This window comes from Vidua chalybeata, chromosome Z (genome assembly GCF_026979565.1).
Source record: "Vidua chalybeata isolate OUT-0048 chromosome Z, bVidCha1 merged haplotype, whole genome shotgun sequence".
Taxonomy (NCBI): Eukaryota; Metazoa; Chordata; class Aves; order Passeriformes; family Viduidae; genus Vidua; species Vidua chalybeata.
In genome coordinates this window covers 2303057-2327854 of record NC_071570.1, presented here as the reverse complement: position 1 = coordinate 2327854, position 24798 = coordinate 2303057, and the positions used below count along the sequence as shown (strand labels likewise).

At 44.8% G+C, this 24798-nt stretch overlaps 2 protein-coding genes across 8 annotated transcripts in view; one reads left to right on the top strand and one right to left on the bottom strand.

The window, feature by feature from the left end:
- The window catches only part of KATNAL2 (katanin catalytic subunit A1 like 2), a 28488-nt gene extending 20601 nt beyond the window's left edge, over positions 1-7887 (top strand). For all 4 annotated transcript variants that reach the window (XM_053932137.1, XM_053932135.1, XM_053932134.1 and 1 more), the window contains 4 exons: positions 416-526; positions 5887-6049; positions 7025-7127; positions 7460-7887. In XM_053932137.1, the coding sequence (XP_053788112.1) occupies positions 416-526; positions 5887-6049; positions 7025-7127; positions 7460-7599 (517 nt within the window). In that variant the 3' untranslated portion in view covers positions 7600-7887. The remainder of the gene's footprint in view (positions 1-415; positions 527-5886; positions 6050-7024; positions 7128-7459) is intronic.
- Positions 7888-9763: 1876 nt separating this feature from the next.
- On the bottom strand, positions 9764-22964 carry HDHD2 (haloacid dehalogenase like hydrolase domain containing 2). 4 transcript variants are annotated; one of them, XM_053932139.1, is made up of 8 exons: positions 22822-22964; positions 22580-22648; positions 20748-20874; positions 18443-18651; positions 16125-16209; positions 12747-12963; positions 11959-12022; positions 9764-10808 (listed from the first exon to the last, which is right to left on the bottom strand). In XM_053932139.1, the coding sequence occupies exons 3-8, from the start codon at positions 20846-20848 to the stop codon at positions 10705-10707; spliced, it is 780 nt and encodes a 259-aa protein (XP_053788114.1). In that variant the 5' UTR covers positions 20849-20874; positions 22580-22648; positions 22822-22964; the 3' UTR covers positions 9764-10704. The 4 variants fall into 4 exon arrangements, with proteins under 4 accessions (XP_053788114.1, XP_053788116.1, XP_053788115.1 ...); XM_053932141.1 differs by lacking the exon at positions 22822-22964 and having other exon boundaries at positions 9764-10537; positions 10693-10808; positions 22580-22761; XM_053932140.1 differs by lacking the exon at positions 22822-22964 and adding an exon at positions 22721-22758.
- Between the last annotated feature and the right edge of the window lie 1834 nt (positions 22965-24798).

Below are 24798 nucleotides of genomic sequence, written 5' to 3'. Positions count from 1 at the left end.
CTCACAGAAAAATGCTACCCTGAAGAGGTAGGTGTACCAGTTGTTTAATGGCAACTATCACATTATAAGAATTCCCTGCTATAGATCAATCAATCAGTCAATCAATCAGTTGGAGCCCTAGCTATTTTGCAGTAAATGTTGGTCTTGCGTGGAGATTGACATGAAGAAAAAAACAAATAAATATTTTCTTTGGATTCAGTAATAGTGAATTCTCCTCACTTTAATGCACTGAAAAGAGTCCATTTAAGTAATCATTAGAAAGCTTGATTTTAATGCTTAGATGTTAGCTAATGGAGCTTAATCATGCTTTGAACTGGGGCAAAACTGTGACAAGGGCTCAGTTGCTGTGAATGACACTGTATAAATAAAGATGATTAATGCACTGAGCAAATAATATTTCTCTGAATCTTGGTAGTGGTGAACATGAAGGAAGTCGGCGGATGAAAACGGAATTACTGGTGCAGATGGATGGCTTGGCCCGATCTGATGATCTTGTATTTGTTTTAGCAGCTTCCAATCTGCCATGGTAAGAGATCCAGAGAGTACATTTTTGAATACATTTTCATGAGCTTCTAAGCACAGATAAAGATTTTATTTAGACTTCTGCAGAAAAAGCCTTGATATTTGGTTAAAGCATTTAAAGATTAATTTGGAGCTTTTACTTTTAAACTCTTCAATTCTTGCTATTTGTGTCACATGAGAATAATCCATAATGAAGTCAACATATGCTGGTTGTACCAGCTGCTAATATTTAAAATGGACTATTTGACTTTATAGGCAAGTTATTTACCATGTTTAAGCTAAGAAGGGTTTTCAGCCTGGAGCTGTAAGGTGCTTAAAACATCTGGCACTTAGAAGGATACTCCATAAATAGGAATGTTGGATTTTATTAGTATCAAATGTGACTTTGAAAAGTTGAGGGACAAAATTCTCTAGTTTCTTCAACACAATTTAGTACAGAAGAAAAAACAGTTTAAGACTGGAACTGTGGAATTTCATCAGGATGTGTATTGGGAACAAGACAAGTTGGAGAGGATAAGGAAGAGAGGTAACATTTGTAGTGTAACAACTGCGGGTGCTCAGGAGAGGAGCTGCTGATCCTCACAGCACTGAGATCTTTCTGGATACCCTTGTTCCAAAAGGCACATGGACCTAAGTGGGTCTATTCCCCTCTCACATGGAGAAGAGCACAGGCTTGGGTCAGAACACGAGAAGACAGCAGTCCTGTGTCCAGGGAGCTTCAAGCCATGCTCTGGGAGTCATTTGTTGGAGCCCAGTGGGAGGTGTTCCTGGAATGATCTTGTGTGAGTGGCAGTTCAGCAGCATTTCAAGTGGCAAAACTTGAAATTTGACTTAAAGGTGCTTTGTTTAGTGAGATGACACTTGCTCAGCTCTGCAGTGTGACAGACACAGAGCAGGGCACCTAAAACCAAAACCAGCCTCTCTGGGAGCCAGAGAGGGCTCTGCACCCACAAAGCCACAGGCTTCATTTATGGACTGTTTTTCAAGATGAGTGTTTTTTGGCTGACTCTTACAAAGTTGCCATGAGGACAAATGTTGGAAAAGCCTCTCTTTGTGACTGGAGAGCTCTGGGTTGTGATCAGCAGACTGTTGGGAGTGTCTTGAGTCTGAATGTCACTGGCTGTGTAACCACAGCTGCTTCCTTTTAAGTACCTATAATAAGTCTAAAGTCCTAGAGCATATATTATTTTGTACATACAACTGCACATTTTGGTTGTGCATATCACCAAATGTTCTCTCACAAAGTAATATTTATTCCTCTTATCAGCTGATACTTTATTTGACAAGAGGAATATTTTATTCCTCTTGTCAGCTGATCCCCTTTTTGTCAAGCCTGGCTGAAAAGGTCCAGGGAACAGGCAGATAGAATTAAACAACAGAAGAGGAGTTTTTGCCTGAGAATTGAGGCTTAAAGGTAATATTTTCAATCAGTCCCATATGGCAGGTAAGCCTAGCTTGTCTTGTCCAGGATTTCCAGGCTCATTAAATGAAAGAATGGCTGTGTGAACACCTAAATAGAAGTTGCATAGAAGTTAGCTGTACTAAGTTAGGCTGGTCCTACCCTGGCCCAGAAGTGTGAGTACAGAGCCACAATGGGCTTTTTTTTTATAGCCATAACAGCAAAGTCTGTGTGTTAGTTTCAGGGATTTATGTCTTGGACAAACTCATGAATCTAAATCAGTGCAAATCCGCCCCATTTTATTACAGTATCTATATAAAAGGAACTGAGCTGAATTTGATTTGTGTTCCAGTTGTGTAAGAAAATGCTGAAAAAAATAACTGCTCTCTGTGTGAACAATTAAGTTTGAAAGAGAATTAATACAGTATTAATACTTTTGTCTCTTTGTTAATAATACGCTGTAAATGTTTACATTATTGCAGCATTGTTGCCCTTTCAGAAGAAGCCCTGAGCAGTGCATTGCACCTGTGGTCTCTTAAATTATCTTGTGAGATAATTATCCATGCAGAGAGATTTTTGTTTTGTTACCCTGTATCTTCTTACACAATCAATAAGCTTTCTGGGAAGTTGCGTAAAATACACAGAATTCAGTTTTAAGTATTTTGCATATTTGATTTTTGATCATTTTATAATACTGAAGTTCTAATTTCTACAAAATTGCTTCCTTGAAACATCCAAAATGACAGCCTTTTCTTAAGGCTGAGACAAAATGACCAGGTTTCTGTTTTGAGGGACCTGCCCTGAAAGAAGGCAGGCAGTGTGTTGGAACAAGAGTGTCAGCTGGGGCATTCAGTTTTGCAAATTTTATACCTGAGACTGTAGAACTTCCTTTTGGACTTTCTCTCTTGTCTGGTGGAAATGTGCCTACCACACAGAAAATGCTTTAAGAAGGGGCTGGGCAAATGCTTAGAAAGATGTTTGAGGGGGATGGAAAGCCTGATGAAAGCCTCGAGGAATTTTGGATTATCTGCCTCCAGAGAGGTCATCAGGTTTTAAACCTCTTTTAGAATCCCAACTATATATTTACAGATTATTTTTATGAGTATTAGGTGACATTTAGCCCTACTGTCAGACCTAGACTTCATCTCCACAGGAATATTTCATAACAAAATTTCAAAATACCTACTGCTACCTAGGTTGTGGCTTCACAGCACCGCCCTGTGCTCTTGCAAACATTTGTTGTTAAGCTGGATTTCAAGAGATTTGTTTAACATGGATATTTATTGATCAGGGAAAAAAAAAGTCATACCAAGCTGCTTTTAGAAGAATGAAAAGAAGCCTAAACAAAGCTCTTTACACTGTCCTAAGCTGCACTGCAGCTATTGATCTTCCTCTTCAGCCTGTGCTTGCTGCCCAGCTCTGCTTTCTGCTGCTCATCTGCAAGGTGTTTCTATTAACAAATTACTTGTTGAAATGATTGAATGTAATTAAATAAAAGCCTTGTTAGTGAAGTAGTAAAGAGATCCTTAATCATGTAGTGAATGTTTCCTAATGTATCAGCACATTTAATTCAGTTTTAATTGCGGTGCTATTTTTTCTCACCCTCACCCTCAGGATGGGTGAAGTTGTGGTGCACTCCGATAGATTCTTACCTTCCAACCCAATCCATTTTGTGAATCTGTGATGCCTCCTAATGTTAATTGCAAAAAGCCATCCATCTTATGGATCTGTAGAGCTTTGTTTATCTTTTCGTGAGCATCTCTCAGTACTTCCATTGGCTGTTGTTTCAGAGAATATTTTGGTTGGCTCAGTGCTTTGCATCCTGCTCTGGTTAATGTCACTTAACCTTGCATTTGATCACTGACAAAACAATTCAGCAACAATCTAAACACTCGAGATAACAGAAACATTGTTTCTTTATTTCCCTCTTCAGCCAACAGGTCAGTATAACCTTCTGGATAAACAGAATGAAAGAATCACAGAATCACAGAGTGGTTTGGGTTGGCAGGCACTTTAGAGCATATCTAGTTCCACTCTCCTGCCACGGGCAGGGACACCTTCCATTGGACCAGGTTGTTCAAGCACCCTGGTTTTGAACACTTTGGAGATGGGACAGCCACAGAGCAGCTGTGGCAGAGCTCCTCTGGGCAGAGCAGAGAGACTTCTGTTGGAGACTTATTTACAGAACATGGCTAAGGGTGCTCATGAAACAGTGTTCTTGGGAGGCCTGAAGCAGAAGGGGTGGTGGAAAATGTCATTTGGAGGATTTGCAGGCTATTTGCAGAGGCTGGCTGTGATTGTCCTTGACCTGCAAAGGCTTTTTAGAGTACCTGTCTGGGCACCTCTAAAACCCTGAGAACTTTTGCCCTCTTTACACAGATGATGTTAATGTGGGTATTAATATGTGTAAATAACAGCAAATGGTTATCAGCCAGAGTAATTATTTCCAGTCAAGTAAGGCAATTTTAAGAAGTTGAGCTTAAAAATACATTTGGAAGATGAAAGGAGACTAGCATGGTTCTTTGTCTGTGCTGGGTGAGACCCTCTGTGAGAGGCATTGCACTGAATATTGGACAGCACCTGAAGCAGTCAAAAAATAATAATATCAATATAGCAATAACAATAATGTCAATGTAGCAACAGCTGTTGATTAACAAATTCTGGTATTTACTTCTGAGGCCTTGATTACAAACACAGGGGTGGATCTGAGTGAATTCCTGTTGTCCTTTGGGCTCCTGGTTTTCTGATTTTTGTGTTCATTGTTTGGATCAGCGCATGTGGAACAAGGTCTGGCAGTCATCTCTGTGGGGATTTGGGAGTCCATGTTTGGGTTTTTTTTTATCATGTGCTATGCCATAGAAACATTTGGCATTAAAAAAAACAAGTACAAGTCACCAAAGGTGACAGAAATCAGCTCTGGTGTTGGGCTACAAATCCATCTTGAGTTGGCTTTGAGCTCCCCCTGAACTAAAAGGGAGTTTCCTTTTAGAAAGAAACTCCATTTGTTGCTGTAATATTGACTTTGCTGGGAAAAATATTTCACTGAGGGAATTGGAGATAGGTGCAGGTTTATTGAAGTGTATCTGCAGTCCCAGGTTGCAGGTACAACCCTCCAGCAGCTGGTTCCTCATGCTCAGCCAGCACATGTGGAAATGATGCTTAGGGCTTCTGTTCTTCTGCCTGCGCAAGAAACTTTGAAATGAGTTTCCTGTGGACGAGATTTTCTTGACAGGTATGAGGACTAAATAATATTTTAAACTGGAATAAGGAGTCTGTGACTGAATGGGGCTAGTAGAGAAAGATTGGTACAGGACCTTCTTCTTACCTTTTTTTAGCCAAAAGATCAGAACCAGTGTTGACGTTGACAGAATCAGAGGTTTTGGCTCACTGACACATTTATCCAGCATGTGCATCCTGCACATGATATTTTTCATAAGGATAATGTTTTATGTGGCTTTTTTAATAATAAAAATATAAATTAAAAAACACAAACAATTAAACAAGATAGAAATAATATAAACAATTATTTATAATTTGTATTGCAGGAGGAGTCTCAGTTTGGTGTCCTGTTCTGCCATAATATACGGCCTCACATCCAAGACCTTCAGTCTGGATTTAATACCTACTGAGCATCCCTTACTAACTAGCAATTAATTAGTCCTGAGAGTGCCCCAGACAGGCAATTTGTAGTGACTCCTTAATAGCAGAGGGGGAAAGGGAGAGGTTGTTGCTGATGAGACATTGCTGCAGATGAGTACCACGGCGAAGGATGGAAACTGCAACTTCTGATTGTTATTGTTAGCATCGCCGTCACAAATAGCATATCACTGAGCAGGAATACACTGGGTAATTCACCTCTATTTTTTTTTTTTTTTTTTGTGGGCACAGCTACAGGCGAGACGTGTCAAAGCCACGTCTCCACTTGGAGACGCGCTGAGACGCTCCCTGTCCTCCTGTGCTTGCAGGGAGCTGGACTCTGCCATGCTGCGGCGGCTGGAGAAGAGGATCCTGGTGGACCTGCCGAGTGAGGAGGCACGGCGGGTGATGATCCAGCACTGGCTGCCCCCTCTGAGCGGCAGCGGCGGCGTGAAGCTGAGGACGGATCTGGATTACAGCCTGCTGAGCCAGGTGGGCAGGGCTGCAGCTGCTCCTGGGCCACGGCACCTGGGCGTGCAGGCACTGCCACGCGCAGAGCTGGGCACCACCGCAGCTCACCTGAGGCTCCAGCCATGGGGGGACACGGCTGGGACGTGGGGCTGAGCACGGCGCGCACGCACGTGGGAATCGCCGGCTTCGCGCAGCTCTGCCTGCAAAATGGTGTGTGCTGGCCCTCTCTGCTGGGCCAGCTTTTCAGCCTTAAATACAGGGAGATATCCAGCAACAGCAGATTTTATCACTGCTCTCGCCAAGCTGGGAGCGCTTCCAATTCATCAGGGTAATGAACAGTTAATTGTGTAGGGAGGGCTTGTCACAGCTCCACTGCTGCGGCAGAAAAAAGAGCATTTGGCAGCGAAGATACCCAGATTCCTTAATGTAGCCCTTTGTCACATCCTGGATTATTTGGAAACAGAATCCTAGAATGCTTTGGGTTGCAAGGGACGTCAAAGATAATCTTGTTCCAACTTCCGTCTCTAAGCAGGAGCACCTTCCATTAGCCCAGGTTGCTCGAGGTCTCAGCCCTTAAATATTTTACTTTACCCAGCTGAGATTCCTACATCTGTTTGCAGAGACAATACTGTTCAGTTCTGGGTTCATAAGGAAATACATTTATTTTATTAACTGGAAAGCTGAGGATGGACTCAGAAAGGTGGGGTTTATTTCACCTACAGAAAATTGGCATTTAGTAAGAAAATGCCGGTATTTTCCTTGGTCTTATGAGGTATTGTAGTCATTCAGAGAATAACAAGCTACATAATTTTGAGGGGACAGTACAAAAAAAAAAAAATTAGATTTGTGTGTGTTTCTGTGTGTATATAAATGTGTATTTCAGACAGCAATCGACTTCACGAATATTTATATAAATACATACAGAATATATATGCCTGCAAAATCCATTTATGTCTGATTTATCAACTGTAATGTATCATTCTGATCCCCTTACAGGAAACAAATGGATACTCTGGCTCAGACATAAAACTCGTGTGCAAGGAGGCAGCCATGAGACCAGTGAGGAAAATATTCGATGCTCTTGAAAATCATCAGCCAGGTACCTCAGCTCTGAGCAGAGAATCTGGCCTGGGAAATGCTGATTTCCTGCTGTAACTCTTGGAATGAACATTCTAACTCCAGCAGGTGGAGCTCTGATAATCTGCCTGGGAAAGTTTTAAAATCGACAGTTCCAAACCCTGTTAAATTTCTAAAAATCAGGGCTTCTTTTAAAGCTGTCATTATTTGTGCTCTCAGCATAAATGCAATTCTAAATTTATCTCATTATATTTATTCTGTTGTTTTCCTACATTAAGTGTTGGACTAGGAATGGACATAAAATAATGTCTTTTGGTAATAGTAACAGGGTTTATTCAATTCTATTGTCTTTAGGTAACAGTAACTTGCCCATGATCCAACTGGACACAATCACAACAGCCGATTTCCTGGATGTGATCACCCACACCAAGCCATCAGCAAAGAATCTAAGCCAGAAGTACACAGCTTGGCAGAGGGAATTTGAGTCAGTCTGACAGGAAAAAAAAAAAAAAAAGAAAAACCCCAAAATCAAAAACCTCCAAGCCATTTGCCATCCAGAGTGGCCTCCAAAGGATCAAATGGTGATGGGGAAGGAAGTGCTGTGACAAAATGCAGTGACAAGTGTCAGAGGGAAATCTTTACTTTCAAAATGCAGGGGTGGGTGAAGGGGTGATGGTTATTCTTTATTCAAAAAAAGTTCTTATTGGAATTAATGTGATGGCACAATCCTATGCAACAAAGCCTCCAGCCTTAATTTTATGTATAAAGACTTAAAAGATTGATTGGTTCTCAGTCTTTATTCATGACAGATTTTGGGTAGAACTGGAGCAACGTTTAAAAGCAGATAGGCAATTAGTGTAACTCTCCATTTCTGACACTCTGTCGAGCATCCCAGTCAGTGTCGCTTTCCCAGCAGAGACCTGCACCCTTCTTAATGAAATACAAAATAGGAGTTTTCAGTGAAATTCAGGACCTTAGCAGGGCATGTAAATTTGGCTGGTTTGTCACTATTTTCAGCTGAGTTCAAAGCCCTGAAGCGTGTTATTGTACTGTTGGGTTATTGCCAAGGTGAAAAAGGCAAGAAATTAAAGAAAAACTGCAGAAAATCAGCACATTTAGGATAATTAACTAGAAACTATATTGGTAACCCAATGCTGGTTACCCTGTATTGGCTACACAGTGCTGGCTTGCAGCCAGCCATAAAGCAGAATTGCAGAACCCCAGGATGGGTCAAGTTGGAAGGGACCAGAGGGGGTCACATCTGACCCCACCTCCCTGCTCCAGCAGGGCCATCCCAGAGCACAGGGCACAGCACTGTGTCCAGAGGGCTCTGGAATATCCCTGGTGAGGGAGACTCCACCCCTCTCTGGTCTCTGCCCAGGGCAGAAGTTGTGCCTCCTGTGCCGGGGAACTGCTGGGCTCAGTCCCTGCCCGTGGCTCTGGTGCCATTGCTGGGCCTGGAGCAGAGCCTGGCTCCTGCTCTGCCCCTTCCTGCACACAGGGACACGCAGGGACAGCCAGGGCTGAGGGCCCTCTCACAACCTGAACAGCCCCAGCTCCCTCAGCCTGTCCTCCTTAGATGCTCCAGGCCCGTCCCCAGGTGTGCCAGCCTCCCCTGCCCGTTTGTGCTGCAGGGAGCTGTGCAGGGCCCTGCCGAACATCCCCATGCTGGACTGTCCTGCTCGCACATGTGGCCAGGTGAGCAGTCAATACTGCCACTTGTCCTGCACGCTTGTCATCAGAAATTCCAACGTTTTTTCAATTTTTGTCATTTTTTTCAGGCTCCAGGTGCTATCACTGCCCTCTCTCACCCTCCTTCTTGCTCAGCAAGACACTTCCCCTCCATGCAGTTCTCAGTTTTCCTTGGGATGGTGTGTGTCTGCATTCCAAGCACCAGGCACCAGGGTTGTGCATGCTTTCCAGCATATTCCAGGACCTCTGAGGCACTGACAGTCCCTTTTAATTCCTGCATCAGTCACACACTGGGAGTCTCCAAAGGGAAATGTCTTCACAGGATTTTGCTGATACATCTCCCACCTCCTTCACCTGTGACCCCAGGCCACAGAGCTCCCTTACATCCATCCTTCCAAGCAGAAACCAACAGGTTCAGAATGGCACAAAACCCAGATGTGTGAATTTATGCAAAACTGAAGCTGGCAGAACAAGGGCCCACAGACACTATCTAAAGATGGCTTCTGTTCATCAGAGGTCTCTTCTCCCAGGCAGAAAGTGTCATCATGAAACAACCTCAAGTTGCACCAGGGAAGGTTCAGGTTGGATATTTGGAATTAGTTATTCCTGGGAAAGATTGTCCAGCCCTGGCACAGGCTGCCCAGGGCAGTGGTGCAGTCTCCATCCCTGGAGGGATTTAAAAGCCTGTGGATGTGACACCTGGGGATGTGGGTCACTGGTGGCCTTGGCTGTGCTGGAGAATGGTTTGATTCGATGATCTTAGACAACTTTTCCAGCCTAAATGATTCTGTGATTTATTCTTGTGTTTCCGCTGCAAAATCTCCTCCATCCACCCATTCTGTTCACCCACCCTGACAGTCTAAATCTGAACGTAGTAACCACCCACCAAGGGAGGCTGCAGAGAGACACTGTCACATGTGAGGAATTCACTCATCACCATGGTTTTGTTTAACAAGAACGAGCATGGCTCATTAACACAAAACTGTATTTTCAATAAGGTTAACACTCCAGTAATGCATAATTACAATCTAATAATTTAACACACAGGAGCACTGTAAAACAACTGTAAAGGACTTTGATTATTACAGTTTGCAAATGGACCAGAAAAGCCATTTACCATCATTACAAAGTTGGTTCATATTGGGGGATGTAGTGCATAGGAAAAGCATTGCACGCTACAGAATTAAATTTCATTTTACAGCTCTACTAACCAACTGTAAAAACTGGAATCTGTCCCCATGGCTTGTGAAGGATTTTTTCCATAACATTAAAAAGAAACAAAAAAATCCCCAACAAAAGTAAAATTTTGCAACTGTAGCATTAATAGGACCCTGCTGAAGCCTAATTTTAAAAAGTCACAGTCTCTAAAGCATTTAATACCAGAGTTTTGTTTCTGTATCATTCTTTTTAATAACAGGATCTAATTAAAACATCTGTAAAATGCTGACAGTTTTTAATTTTATGTAAAATCTGAAAAGCATATAACAGGATCTGCTCTAATGAAAGACAGCCACAGTAGTTATTATTAAGCAATGGTGATATTTTCATTTAAGAGTCACTTCTAAACATGCATAATCTCTACCTTTAAGTCAGAGCAGAGCAGAGACATCAGTGAAATCACTACAGGCCACTGAGGCTCTGTTGGTGTTTGAGCTTTATTTATTCGAGTGTTTTCAGTGCATGTTTTCAGTTCAGCTTATTCTGCAGAAGCTTTCCAGACGACGCTCTTCATCAGGTATTCTTTGAAAAGTGAAAATAAGAAAACACTGTCCTGTGTGTGTGCCTGTGCTGGGCCCACATGGATCCCCTGCCCCTCACAGCCCAGGGTGGTTTCTGATGGATTCTGATTTCAAGAATTAAGGAAATGGTGTGAAACAGATGTTTCTTCAAGCTACCTGTTCCCTTTCTCACAACATCTGCTTCAGGATATGTTCCACTGCCTCTGGGAAATTCTCACAGGTTAAGTAGGGAGCCGGGTTGATTTTGTCTTCATCTGCTGGACGGTATTTACCTGTAACAGATTAACACAAAGATCCCTTTTACCAAACTCCTCCAAGTACCTTTTTTTTTTTTTTTTTCCTTGAAAATTATAGCCTTGTCATAGCAGTACCAACCAGGAAAATGCCCATTTGGGCAAAAAACATCCCACAAGGCTTCCCTAAACAAATACTGAGCCCTACTGGAGATTCCTCCAGGGGCAGCTCTGGATCAAAACTAGTGTTAATTGCACTGGTTCACTCCGGTGAACTGGCAAATATCCACACTGTAGGTTCTTAAAATAATAATAATCATAGAATCCCAGAATGGTTTGGGTTGCAAGAGACCTTAAACTGCATCTAGTCCCATCCCCTGCCATGGTCAGGGGCACCTTCCACTATCCCAAGCCCCATCCTACCTGACCTTGGACACTTTCAGGGATCCAGGTGCAGCCACAGCTGCTCTGAGCAGCATGTGCCAGGGCCTCAGCACCCTCACAGGGAAGGAGATCTTCCTAGAATCTCTAACCAAAATTTCATGTCTCTCATTTTGAACCCAATACTCCCTGTTCTATCACTACAGTTCCTGATGAAGAGTGCCTCTCTGAAGACTGTTCTGAAGAAAAGCAGAATTATTTCCCTTCATTTTCAACATATCACACTGCGTGGCATGAGCAGCTGCCACCTCAAAGAGACCTTTCCCAGTCCATGGGTCCATCAACAACACAAAGAATACCTGTCAATCCCTCCAGGTTTCACTTCCATACAAAGCAAAATTACATTTATAATGACCTTGTAATTACTGAGGAATGTCACCAGAGCTCCTGCACGATCAGAGGTTACATTGCTGTGACTGATTTTGGCAATCTAAGGTGTGACAGTAACAGTTCCCTCTGTTCTGTGATTACTGCTCTGGATTTTTGAGCCAGAGAAAAAATTCACAGCTACAAGAGCAGCTGTCCCCATCTATGACTTTGGTCACCCTGCCCTCAGCTGGGGGTGTGTGCTGTGTTCTAGCCCTGTTGTCACAATGTTCTGCTTGACAGGCTGCCTCTGCCCCAGCCCAGAGGGATGTGGAAGGTGGGGGCTGGCCCCAGGGCTCAGAGTACCTTCACTTCTGGGCACAGGGTGGGATCACTGAAGGCACCACTATCTCCTGAAATGACCGATCCATCGAGTACTTACCCGTCCTTACCAAAATCCCACGCATGCCTGCCTGCTGGGCACCACCAACATCATCCCTGCAGTCCTGGGACACAGCAGGAGAGCAGTGGGTTAGTGGGCACAGACACTTCCATAACCTTTTCTGCTTTGCACACCACTTAAAAGCAGCGATAGAGAGTCAGATCTTTCAGCTACCCCATCGGTCACACTGTGACAGGAGTGGTTTTCTATGTGCTCTCTGCCTGATCAAATAGTGACCAAATAGTGACCATGGCTTACACACTACATTCTGTGAACTTTCATTGAATTGTTTAGGTTGGAAAGCCCCTCTGAGATCATTGAGTCCCCCAGCACTGTGCAGGTCACCACTGACCTATGTCCCACACGTCCACACAGCTTTTAAACCCTTCCAGGGATGGGGATTCCAACGCCCTGTCAGGTGTGCCAGTGCTTAGAGTCTTATTTAATGAAGAATTTTTCTCTAATATCCCATCTAAACTTCCCCTGGCCCAGCCTGAGGCCGTTCCCTCTCCTCCTGTCCCTGTTCCCTGGAGCAGAGCCCGACCCCCCGGCTGTCCCCTCCTGTCAGGAGCTGTGCAGAGCCACAAAGTCCCCCCTGAGCCTCCTTTTCTCCAGGCTGAGCCCCTTCCCAGCTCCCTCAGCCCCTCCTGGGCCCCTGCCGAGCTCCATTTTCTCTCTAGAAATGACAGTTCCATTGGAAGCTCTGGAGCCCCCCTGTGCAGGCCCTGCATACCCCGGAGGGCAGCACTGCACGGCCGGGCAGTGAGGAGGGGTTTGTGCCCACGTACGTCTCCAATCATGACGGCCTCCTCGGGGGCACAGTCAGTGCCCCGCAGAGCCTCCAGGAAGAAGGTCTTCTCTGGCTTCCCCACCACGGTGGCTTTGGTGTCTGTTGCATACTCCAGCCCTGTAACAAAAGGTCCAGGTCCCAGACACAGGCCATCCTTCTTCTTGAAATACCTGGCTTTATGGATCGCTATGAGAGGCGCCCCATCCAGAATCAACCTAAAGAACAAATGAATGAAGAAGAGAGTACAAAAATTATATTCAAGGAATTATATTTACAACTGAAGGCCTCAAGAGGCTTTCACACAATCCCAGGATAGTCTGGATTGAAAGGACCTTAAAGCCCATCCAGTCCCAACCCCTGCTATGGGCAGAGACACCTTCCACTGTCCCAGGCTGCTCCAAGCCCCGTCCAGCCTGGCCTTGGGCACTTCCAGGGACCCTGGAGCAGCCACAGCTGCTCTGGGCACCCTGTGCCAGGGCCTGCCCACCCTCACAAGGAACAATTTCTTACAAGTACACGATGAATAACTTGACCTTTATATTTTAGCACTCAAGGAATTAAGAGTAACAAGTTACATTAAAAAAAAAACAAACTCAAAGCCATTTGAGGCATTCACATCCCTCTGAATTTCCCCATTAACCCAGGGAGTTTGATCAGGCTCACTTCCACAGAACCTGCAAATCATCTTTGGTTCTCTCATTTCTGTTTTGTGCCCTGCAGATTTTCCTTACAGCAGACACTGCATCCCCCTGTCCTGCAGCAAAGGGAAGCTGTGTAGGTGCTGCACTACAGGAATGCTTCTGCTGCACCAAGCACAGCAGTATTATTGCAGTCCTCCCCTCCCCAGTTTCAGTGCAATAAGCACTGAATTGCCATCTGGATTGCCAAACATTTTCCCTTTGATTTGACACTTTCTCCACCTAATGCAGGTCATTGTCATTCCAATCTTTATCACAACAGTGTAAAACACTGGCTGTTACTTTCAGGGCAGAAAGGAGGATTTATTTTCCTCTTAACCCCTGATTTGCAAAACAAAACAAAACAAAAGCCTTTAAGAAAACAAAGTCTTGCTTTGCCCCTGTTGTAAGAGGCTGGCTGAGGTGAACTGGATTCTCCTTGGAGGATGTCTGCAGAGCAGCCTGGAAGCTCTGAGCAGGGCATAAATGATATTCCATTTCACTTAATTATCACAAAACACTCCTATTGAATCAATCCATTCCAAAGCTGAACAAGAAGAGAGCTGGGTTGTGTTTCTGTGAGCAGCCAGACATGTTCATGATGGGAGGATGCCTCTAGGACACGGAAAAATTTAATTTGTCAGCATCACCACAACCACTATGTTCAGCAGTTTTCAGGAGAGATCTCACCTGAGAGAATTCTTTTAAACATGACATCAAAATCCCACTTATACAGGAAGAGAAATTTAGTCTCAGCCATTTCAAGTGGTGCCTGGAGAACGGCCAGACTCTGTGTATCTTGTTTTGGGATTCATGTTGGGTTAGATTTACCTAAGTTAATGTTGGGTGTCAATGGAATAGTTGCCTACCATGTAATTAGTCAGCCTGGGCTCCTCACAGTTGGTGCAGAGGAAAAGGCAGTCCTAGGGCACAGTTCAACTGTCCTATTTTAAGCACTATTAGGTAAAAAAATGCCCTGAAGTGCCTCCCTTATCCCTCCAGATCCCAGATCCCCAGCACAGACACAGGAACCTGCACTTAGATATCTGCATTTAATCAGATTCACCTCAGAGTTCTGCAATCCCAATGCAATTCCATTTTCAATGCAAATCCCAAGTGACTTAATTATCTGAGCAGTAAAGGAGAAGGAATAGGGCAAGGCTTGACAAGAAGAGAATGTGCCAGTGGCCAGTGTTTCCATCAGGCCTAACAGAACTGACACCAGCAAAAGTTTATCCCCTATGGAGAACTGGGGGAAACACCCAGAACGAATCAGGCCAGACAGAACCCATCCCGGCTTTTTTTAAGTGTCTTGGTCTTCAGCCCGAAACAAACAATGGATATTATTCAACAATTAATATATTCAGGACAGAAATACAAATCAATAAAATGGTTTAAGCACTGGGATACTCAACAGGTTAAGCTCATGCAGTTGTGAAATTAAGAGTCCACTCATGACCCAAAGTAAAATTCCAAAATCAATGCCTTTGGCAAGGCTCACTAACGAGGCAGACAGGGTCAGTCTGGGTCAACATCTGTTGATGTAACATAGAATTGGCAGCAGATGAGGACAGCACTGGCCTCCCACTCCAAAAAACCTCCCTAAGACAGTGGTGGGCAGTAACTGATACTCCCTCTTCTAATTTTATGGTTAAAAAAAACAGGTTAAGGTGCTTGATATCAGGGTTTTTACTGGATTTCAAAGTGCAGAACCATCCAGTGAGCAAAGATGGGAAAGGGCTCTTCACACACATCACTGTCAGCTACAGGCTCACATCCAGTGTCTGAAAGCTGAAGGCTTTTCAAGTTAAAATCAAGATTGTGGAGTCAAGCCAGAACCAGAGAGAAGGACCCATGGTTCTGCACACACTGTTGCAGCCTGGTTCATGGATGGTCACAGATGAAGTGTATCTGACTTACCCCTCAGCCTAGAGGCAAAAAGAGCGTTAAAAATAAACCACTCAAGATCAGCTCCATAGCCCGCCTGGCCTGACAGGTTGTGCTGGCCACTCCTGAACAGAAGAAGCTTCAGCAGATACTGCTGGATATCCTGCATTACGTAGGTAAGGAAAAATCTGCCCTAAATACTGGATTTCCTTCCCTACAGCACACAGGCTCTGAAGGCTGGGCTTTGAACACAGAACCTGCCTCTTCTCTTGGAGAACAGAAAACAGCCTCAGGCTGTGCCAGGGCAGGTACAGGTTGGACATGAGGAGGAATTTCCCCATGGAAAGGCTGGGCAGGTATTGGAAGGAGATGCCCAGGGAGGTGTTGGAGTCTCCATCCCTGGAGGTGTCCAAGGAAGGCTTGGACATGGCACTCAGTGCTCTGGGCTGGTGACACAGTGGGGATTGGTCACAGGTTGGACTCAATGGGATGGGGGTCTTTTCCAGCCCAAATAGTTCTGTAAATGCTGCCCCACATCCCTGGTTTTGTGTATTTCCCCTTGATGAATTGCTAACTTTTCCCCTCAGTGACAGCTGTGACTGTACTTCTGCAGTGTATTTAGACTGAAAGCTGTAAAAATGAGGTCTGGACTGCCTGAAGTTCCTGGTGAAGAACCCAAATCCTACAAAATTAGTGGCTCCCTCACAAGCTGCATAATGTGTGATATTCCTACCACCCGTTTCTTCCCAGAAAGAGAAGAGAGCCCAACACAAGACAGCTGGCACTCCACCCCCAGCCAGGGGCTACCTTACCGAAAGGCTCTGTTCATCATCTCGTAGTGGAAGTGCTCAGGAGCCAGTCCCACCACCACAGCATTGGGGTTGTCCGTGCCAATCCCTGGGAAATCAGAACAAGACTCTGAGCAGACAGGATTTAATTCACACTTACCAGCCCACAGTCAGCAAAGTGCATTTAATCACTTTAAGGCAAAAACAAGCATTTTCTGACACAGTCGTATCACAGAGACTGCTTTTATGTCTTTTAGAAATGAAGAGAGCATCTGTGGAAAAGGTGCTGGTCTATCCAGACTGTTCCATCCTCTAGGATCTGGACAGTCTTAACAGCAGCTGTGGGATGACTCCGCCACCATTCCCACTGAAATGCAGCAGGACACAAAAATCCCTCCTTTAATTCAATGACTGCTTGCCATCTGAGAATCCCTCTCTACATGTATTTATGCTCTTTTAAGACAGTAAAGCAGGAATTCAAGTGAATCCCTTCCAGTTTTTCTATTCCCTCTAGCCACAGGAAATTCCACTGACTGCTGTTCCATGCATCAGTCTGATTCTGACAGTAAAGACGGTACTGCAGCACACCGCAAAAGTTGTTAACGTAGGTAAATTTGGGCTTTTCTGGAAGGTCTTTTTTCAAAGTGGATTAGTGCCCTTGGGAACAGCTCCACTGCAGTCCCAGCCCTGGACAGAACCAGCAGTGGAAGCAGAGTAGCACCAGCAGATGGGTTTTACTAGTGGCATGTTTATCAGCTGAGGATTTTGTTCCACCTTCAAACACACCCTCTGCACCTTCAGAAGGACAACCAGAGCTCCTGGCTGGCTCTGCTGGCTGAGGTCTCCTGCTGCATGTCCCTCAGGTGGCTCAGCCAGCAAAACATCCACTCAGAGGTGCCACGGTGGATTTATGACATCATCCAGAACCATCTGAGTCCTTAAACCAGGAAAGGATTCCTTCATCTGCCTGTGACCAACTTTAAAGAGAGATTAGCCAAGAACAGCTCAATAGCAGCCATTAACTGGAGTTTAAAGAACTCTCCACTGTACTTACATGTTCCAAAAGCAGCACTGAGGAAATGTGAGCCAAAGTCCTTGTAGCAAAAACAAGCCAAACAACCCACTCCAGACCCCAGCAACACAGATGATGCACCAGTGTGCCCCCGTGTTACCTCTGTTTCTGCCATCTTTTATAAAATTAGCATCTGCTCCTGAAAAGATCCCAAAACTATGGAGGCTGAGCTGATTTAAATGCTGTCAGTGAAAGAGCTGCTGCCTCTGCTGTTTCTCACCCAGGAAAGCCTTCCTGGGAGCAGAAATATTGCTGAATATTGCTGGGGGCACATTTCTCTGGATATGCTGTTAGGTAGAACAGATTACTAGGTTTCACTGCTCTCACAGAGGCTTCTCTTCTGAACATTGACCTCTCTCAAGATTTCTGACCAGACTATGGCACCAAAATTCAACAGGAAATTCCTAGATCCTGGCAAGATTAGAACCTACTTAAATTACACAGCCAAAAGATTTCAGCTTGTAAGGCAAGGACAAGGCAAGTATACTTCTGCTGCCTTGGCTTTAAATAAAAAAAATTCAGTGTACAGTATACAGTTTCCAACTCTGAGCATGTTAAAAACGTGGGTATCGTTGCTACTCTTGATGTCCAAGTGAGAACACATCATTTTCTGCTCCCCTTACTGCTGAGGGAGGGAAACGGGAGCATCTGACAGCAAAGCAGATTTTAACCAAGTCTTTAGGGATGACAATTTAGAGGAGTCAGGGTGATGAACTTTCTATCACCAGTGAAGGTATCCAAGTACATGTGGTGAAACCTAAATGTTCAATATAAGATAAGCAGTAATTGCCTGGAGATTTTGCATTTAATAATAATCTATTAATAGAGAAACAGCCTGCTCTGTGTGCCTACACACTGTTTTTTCAGCTCTTCATGAGTAAAACATCTGCTGGAAGTTAGGTATTGTGCAAACTGACACATCTTTGCTATAAGAAAAATCAGCACTGATAGGTCCAACAAAGTACCAATGACCTGGTGATAGCTATTACCTCATATTTTTACACTGGAAATGAATGGAAAGTATTGAGTTTTACCTGAATTCCTGACAATTGGAAGGCCTTGGCTGCCATTTCCACTGCTTCTCAAGAAGATACAAGTTCAGGCTGCTTGATGTTTGATTTAAAATGAAGAAAGGACCTTTATGACCCTGCAGAATTCCGCATTTCAGGCTCCACCATGGCTGGTGGTCCGTAGATGACCGAGAGCGCAACGTCTCCCTAGCTGTTCATTAACTGCCGTTCATTAATTAGCTGCTTCCTGAGCACCTCACCTGTGAAATCAGGCAGGGCCTTATCATCCACCAGGAGCAGGGGCCGCACCTGCTGCTGCTCCAGGAGGTTCCTGGCTGCTGTCAGGGAGGTGAAGATCTCGTGCTCGGCGATGTCGAACCCCAGCCCCGTCAGCCTCTCCAGCAGGTCCCTCTTGCTCTCCTTGGTGGTGTTGGTCACAAACCGGACGGTCACCGGGGCGCTGCGCAGCCTGGGCGGGGGGGGACACAGGGGCAAACTGGACACAGGCTCCTCCTGCTCTCACCTCTGCGCTTCTCTTTGGGGCTAAAAAACAGCCCCGAAGGCTGCAGGTGAGAAGGGCACACGGAAGACTGGTGCCAGACAAAAAAACTTCTGCGATGTGGAACAGACGGCAAGAATTACGCCCCCCCAGACCAAGGAAAGTCATCCTCCCCTCCTCTCCCTCATCTACCACAAAACTTCCTCAGGAAATCAGTGATTCCAACTCCCTCTTCACAGCAGCATCCATGATAACTAATTTGAAAAGTCTTTTTATTCAAACTACACAATAAATAATCCAGTCCCGGTTCTTGATCAAAATAAGCAAACAAAAGAAGCTTGTTGCTGAATTAATATATTGAACTCCACTGCTGGGTGAATTTCCCAGCAGCTGTGGCTCGTTCAGGATGCTCCAGGAGCCTGTGTTACCTTGGTGGTGGTTTATGTCAGCTTCTGCAGCCATTTCCCCATTTCCTGAGGAACACCAGTATCACATAAAACCACATTATTGCCCTGTGCTGACAGTAAATGCTACCAAACAATCAAATAATTTTAAGTGACAGTTTCAACAGCATTCCCTTTAATTATTCCCCCACCATCACTTTCTCTGTTGCTATAGGAACAAACACAGGCATCAGGACTGAGTGGAGAATATCAGAATAAAGTTGGAGACTTGCTTCCACCTGCCACTTCCTTCTCCTGTTTATCTCTTGTTTTACACTGACCCTTCACAGGTATATGAGCTGATAAGAGTGTCCCCTGGTAGATAATAAAATAAAAATTAATATGACTTTTCCCTCTGGCCCTCAATAGGGAACTGTGAACATAGTAAACCTAAAATAGGCATCTCTCCATTTGCTCCCTAAGCGAGCTGCATGCCATTCCCTCCAGCTTCTCTTTGGGAAGGACAGGGACATGGACTGGCAGAAAAGAGAGTGGGATAATAACTTTTTTGAAAGCTCTGACCCAAAAGACCTGGTTGTTCAATATGTGCCCTCCATACCTGTGACAGCACATATATATTACATGGAATTTCAGGAACATTGACTCTCACATGGCACAAGTTCTCCCTGCAGCAGGAAACAGTGCAGTGAGTGAAAGGGCAATGGATGAGTAGCCAGTGTTTCAGGAGTTTTTACTTCCTTGCAATTTTACGTCTTAAGGACACAATCATTTCCACGTCATTACCTGTGGGAAATGCAGCTTCCTCATCCCTCTGTGAACTTTTCCTCTGAGCTACAGTCCAGCTGTATAAAACCCTTAGCAGCCCATTCAGCTCCAGTAGAGAGTTCAGTTCTGCTCCTATATCCTACTAATCTTTAGTGCCCCAGAATCTTAAAGTGTCCCCCTTCATTCACCACAATATCACCTATCACTTTGGGATTTTTCCTCGTCCATTGCAAGATGTCTTCTCCAGGAAAAGACCAAAGATATTCCTGAGATTTTGTGTCCTATTTCACCACTGACTTGGTTGGAATAAGGCCTTTGCTGTGCCTCAGTATCTTTAGGCACCCTTTAACCACAAGAGTTAATCTGACTGTCCTGTTTGTTAATGTGTTGAAATTCCTACAAAAGAAAAAACAAATGAGGTTGTGTACCTAGCAGAAAGAAACTTTGAAAACAGCAATAACCTAGAAAAGCTTTGTCTGAATGAAATGAAAACTCTGCAGAGGTTGCCTTGCTCCCTAGACCAAGCTTTTCTGTCATCCCACTTCATCTCAGCAAAGACCTAAAAGAGCTGACAGATTATCAGAGCCCCAAAGAACAGCTAGGCTGAACTGATTTTGGGGTAATTCACCCAAACTCAGATTCGGCTGTGGCTGTCCCACTTGTGAATCAGTGGAGACACCTTCAATATTGGGGGTTTTATGTCTAGAAAAGGCTTAGGAAACACAGAAAGAGCCACTGAGGAAAGCAGCAGGGGCTCAGTTTCTCTCTCCACCCTGGCACGAACACAGCGTAGAGGATTTGGCCGCGTGCTCGCTCCACTCACCCACCCCTTTGTGCAAACAGCGCTGACACAACCTCCCGGAGCAAACCCAAAAAAAGAAAGAGGGGGAAACTTGCCTTTTGAGGGCCTCCTGGGCGCCGGGCACGGCCGAGTCCTCGACGTGGAGGGTGCCGTTGAGATCCACCAGCACGGCCTTCAGCGCGCGCCGCGCCGCCATCGCGCCCCGCGACGGGCCGAGGGACCCTGGGACCGCGGAGGATTTTTTAAAAAAAAAAAAAAAAAACCCACACAGCTGATTGCAAAGGCTCTGCGGCAATCTCTGTCCGTTCCTTAAGTGCATCAAAACAAAACAAAGCTCTCCGAACGACTCAAGGGGAGAGAGAGGGCCCTTAGGCCTGGGATTGCTGGCTGAAGGCCTCAGCGAGAGTATTTCTCACCAACACCAACAGTGAAAATAAAGACACAGTGCTCTAAAGCTGTGTCTCTGAAGGTCTAAAGCTGCATTTCGGCTGTAAAGATCAAAATGCTCTGCCGAAATGGATATTGCTATTTTATTCTTGTAAGAGAGACCTAGGGTGATGCAGCCCACACCCCAGCCACTCTGAGGGCGCTCGGTGGTGACAAGTCAGGATTTTTGCAGATTTTTAGCCTGGAAGCTCTCAGGGCTCAGGCATATCCAGCACCTCGAAGGTTCATCCCACACTCTTGCAAAAGGGGCGGTTTTTCTGGTCCCACGTACTCAGCCCAAAATAAAAGCCAGGATTTGAAGCGTAAAGGCACCAGGGAAGGAACAGAGAGGTGATATTTGAGTCCCCCGGATAAAGATCTGTCTCCAGAAAAAAACCCTTCCCCTCACGTGGGCTGCAAGCGCTGCATTTTGCTCTGTGAACAAGACTGAGGAGCTGCTTATCGGAAAAGGACCAACACAGCAAGGCTTTCCCCTGTTCATTAGACAAGACCCATCTGAAAAGGCTGAGTGAGTCGGGATTATAGAAGGGAAGCTTTGAGGTGATCTGATTTTGGCTTTCCAAGCGACGGAGGGACAGCACACAGGCAATGGCTTCCACTGCCAGAGGGCAGGCACAGGTGGGATATTGGGAACTGGGAATTGCTGGCTGGGAGGGTGGGCAGGCCCTGGCACAGGGTGCCCAGAGCAGCTGTGGCTGCCCCTGGATCCCTGGAAGTGCCCAAGGCCAGGCTGGATGCGGCTTGGAGTAACCTGGGATAATGGAAATTGTCCCTGGCCACGGCAAGGGGTGGGATGGGATGAGCTTTAAGGTCCCTTCTACCCAAACCACTCTGGGATCTGCCCACCCTACAAGTGACCACAACTTTGTGTTCAGCTGGTTTGGTTACAGACAGCATGTAGCATGTCTGTACTTTTAAAGAAGCGCACAGAGCGGTCAACACCACGACGGGAACCTGCCCTAATAAATTTCTGTCGGTTTTATCTTCACTGGCAGTTTTATAAATGGTCATGTGAGCCTGGGGCCTCAGGTACGCAACACACACACACAACAGGAAACTTTGATATTCCACTACCATTATTCCTACTGGTTCTCTGCAGTAAGAAAATAAACAAAAATGCTTCTTTTACTGTATGTCTGTTGATACGAAAGCCAAAGTTAAATGTTAATGACACACAGCTGAAAACAGAAGTCCTAGAGAAGCTTCATCAATTTCAATGGAAATTGCTACTACTACTACTATTATTATTACTACTACTACTACTGTTACTGTCTTATTTTACTGTTACTATTTTATTTTTACCCTACATTTCCATCGGCTCTGCTGTTCACAGTGCATTTATTTGGGAAATATGGAAGTTATCTGCAGAGCCAGTTTCCAGCACCGCCTAATTTTAAGGGGAAAGCTCATGGACTGCCAAGAAGTCCTAAAAGCCCTCCAGAACCTCAGTTTTCCTAATCATATCCCAACGAAAACTCACCTTGTCAGGACAAAGGGACACCCCAGCCCCGGTCTCTGGTAAAAGGACACGAGGAACACAAGACACAACCTAAGGGAAAGAGGGGTATATTCTATAAAAATATAAATGGTTATGTATGTCCCTCGGGGGTAGGATACTGACGGCACAGGCGCCTCCCGTCCCCCAAAACCCCCGTCTCGCGGGGGTGGTACCGCCCCTTCCCGCCAGCTCACAACGGGCACACGGGCTGGCCCATTCCCTACCGGGGGAGCCCCGACCGCGGCGACCTCCCCTTTCCCTGACGCGGATGGTTTCGTCCACCCGTTCGTGGCCGAAGGCGGCGGACGCGCCCACGCGGAGGAGAGGGGGGAGCAGCCAGCGCGGGCTCCCCCGGCACTGACGCGTCCCCGCCGCCGCCGCGCTCTGCCCGCCGCCCGCGGGGTCCTGGCGGAGCCGCGCCCGCCCAGCCCCGCGCCGGGCCGGCCCGCCGCCAGCGCGGCGAATAATAAACGGAATGTAACGATTACTGCCATAAATAAATACCGACCTCAGCCCGCAGCGGGCCTGCCGCCGGTCAGCGTCCGGCCGGGGCGGCAGGCAGCGCGGGGGGCAGCCCGCAGGGCCCTGAGGGCACGGGGCGCGCCGTGACGTGAGTCGGGTTATAAATTGTAAAAATTACACCACTTCTAGCCATTATATCCCTATTGTTATACCTGTTACAGCTTCTCTGTCCTATATACACACCATGTAATCATACCTTCTGTGGATATGATCATAAAACATGGAAATTATATCCCTCATATCCTATACGGACATGTTTACATCGGTAGCCATGCACTATGGATATCCATAAACTATTTATCAATAATATATAAATAATCTGTATATTATGGATATATTATGCCCTGTATGGATATTATACATAATAATGTATTCATATATCGGTATATTATTCTATATTTATACATCTATATAAACGTTATATACAAAATATTATCATATCCCTATATGGATATATTATACCCATAATATATCCATGGTAACTAGCATATATTTATATATAAATACATATATATATCTATCTTGGGAAGAAGTTATTCCTGTTATATATCTACAATTTAACATTTTCAATTACATCCATAATATTACTATAGTGATAATGTAGTATATATTAAAATCCACTTATTATATCCATATATGAATATACTTTTATACCTATATTTATAATTCCACATTTATATTATGTATTTTTGTAACATGAATTTTAATCTATAACCTTACGGATTTTATATACAGCTTCACAAACTATTACTACGGTGTGTAGACATGCAATAACTTTATTTTGCATATTCCTTGTTTTTTGCCGTTTCGGGCGCAGAGCTGCTCCCCGGCTGTCCCTGCTCGTTCCCTGCACGCAGCTGATCCTCAGCTGCAGCCTGTGAAAAACGCCAATCACGTGTTTTAAAATTCTGAAAGTTTAATAGCAATAAAACAGTTATAAAAATTAGAGCAGTAGGAATTTGGACAGTGAGAGTTAGGACGATAAAGGCAAAGAGTTACGGACGTCCGGATGCTCTCGGGCGCTAAGACACGAAAAGCATGCCTCGTGAACAAAAAAAGGGATTAACCCTTAAAAGCAATAGCCTGTTGCATATTCATATATCTCATAGATGATGCATACATTCCTTTCAAACTAGGGGTTTCTCTGGTTATTGACAACTTTCCTCCTTAATCCTGTTGGCGCCTTGTGAAAAATGAGAATTCTATGGCTCTACGCAGATAGTTCCTATATGTATTATGTTATATTGATCAGTTGTGCTGCATTAACATTTTAACAGGATGGCAAATGTAGTTTTGTAGTTAAAATGAAGCTCTAGGAGTTGAAATAGAAACTATGTGTGTGGGGTTTTTTTTTTAAAGGAACGAGAAACTCGCTTCGAGGTAGCCATCACAGAACACATAAATCTTCCAGAGAAGAGGAATTTATGGTGTTCTTATCAGAAGAAGCTAATTTCTTCAGGCCTTGCTCAGACTTGAAGACGCCGTGGGGGTTAAAGGAAACAGTTGGCATACAACAGACAGAATTTCTCATTTTAAATAGGATGTGTGCATAACCATGAAGTATATATGAATATGCAACAGTGTATTAAGAGTGATTCTGTTGTTCACAAAATATGCTTATCGGGCTTAAGTGCCTGAGAGTGTCCTGACGTCTGTAATTCTTTGCTTTTTATTGTCTT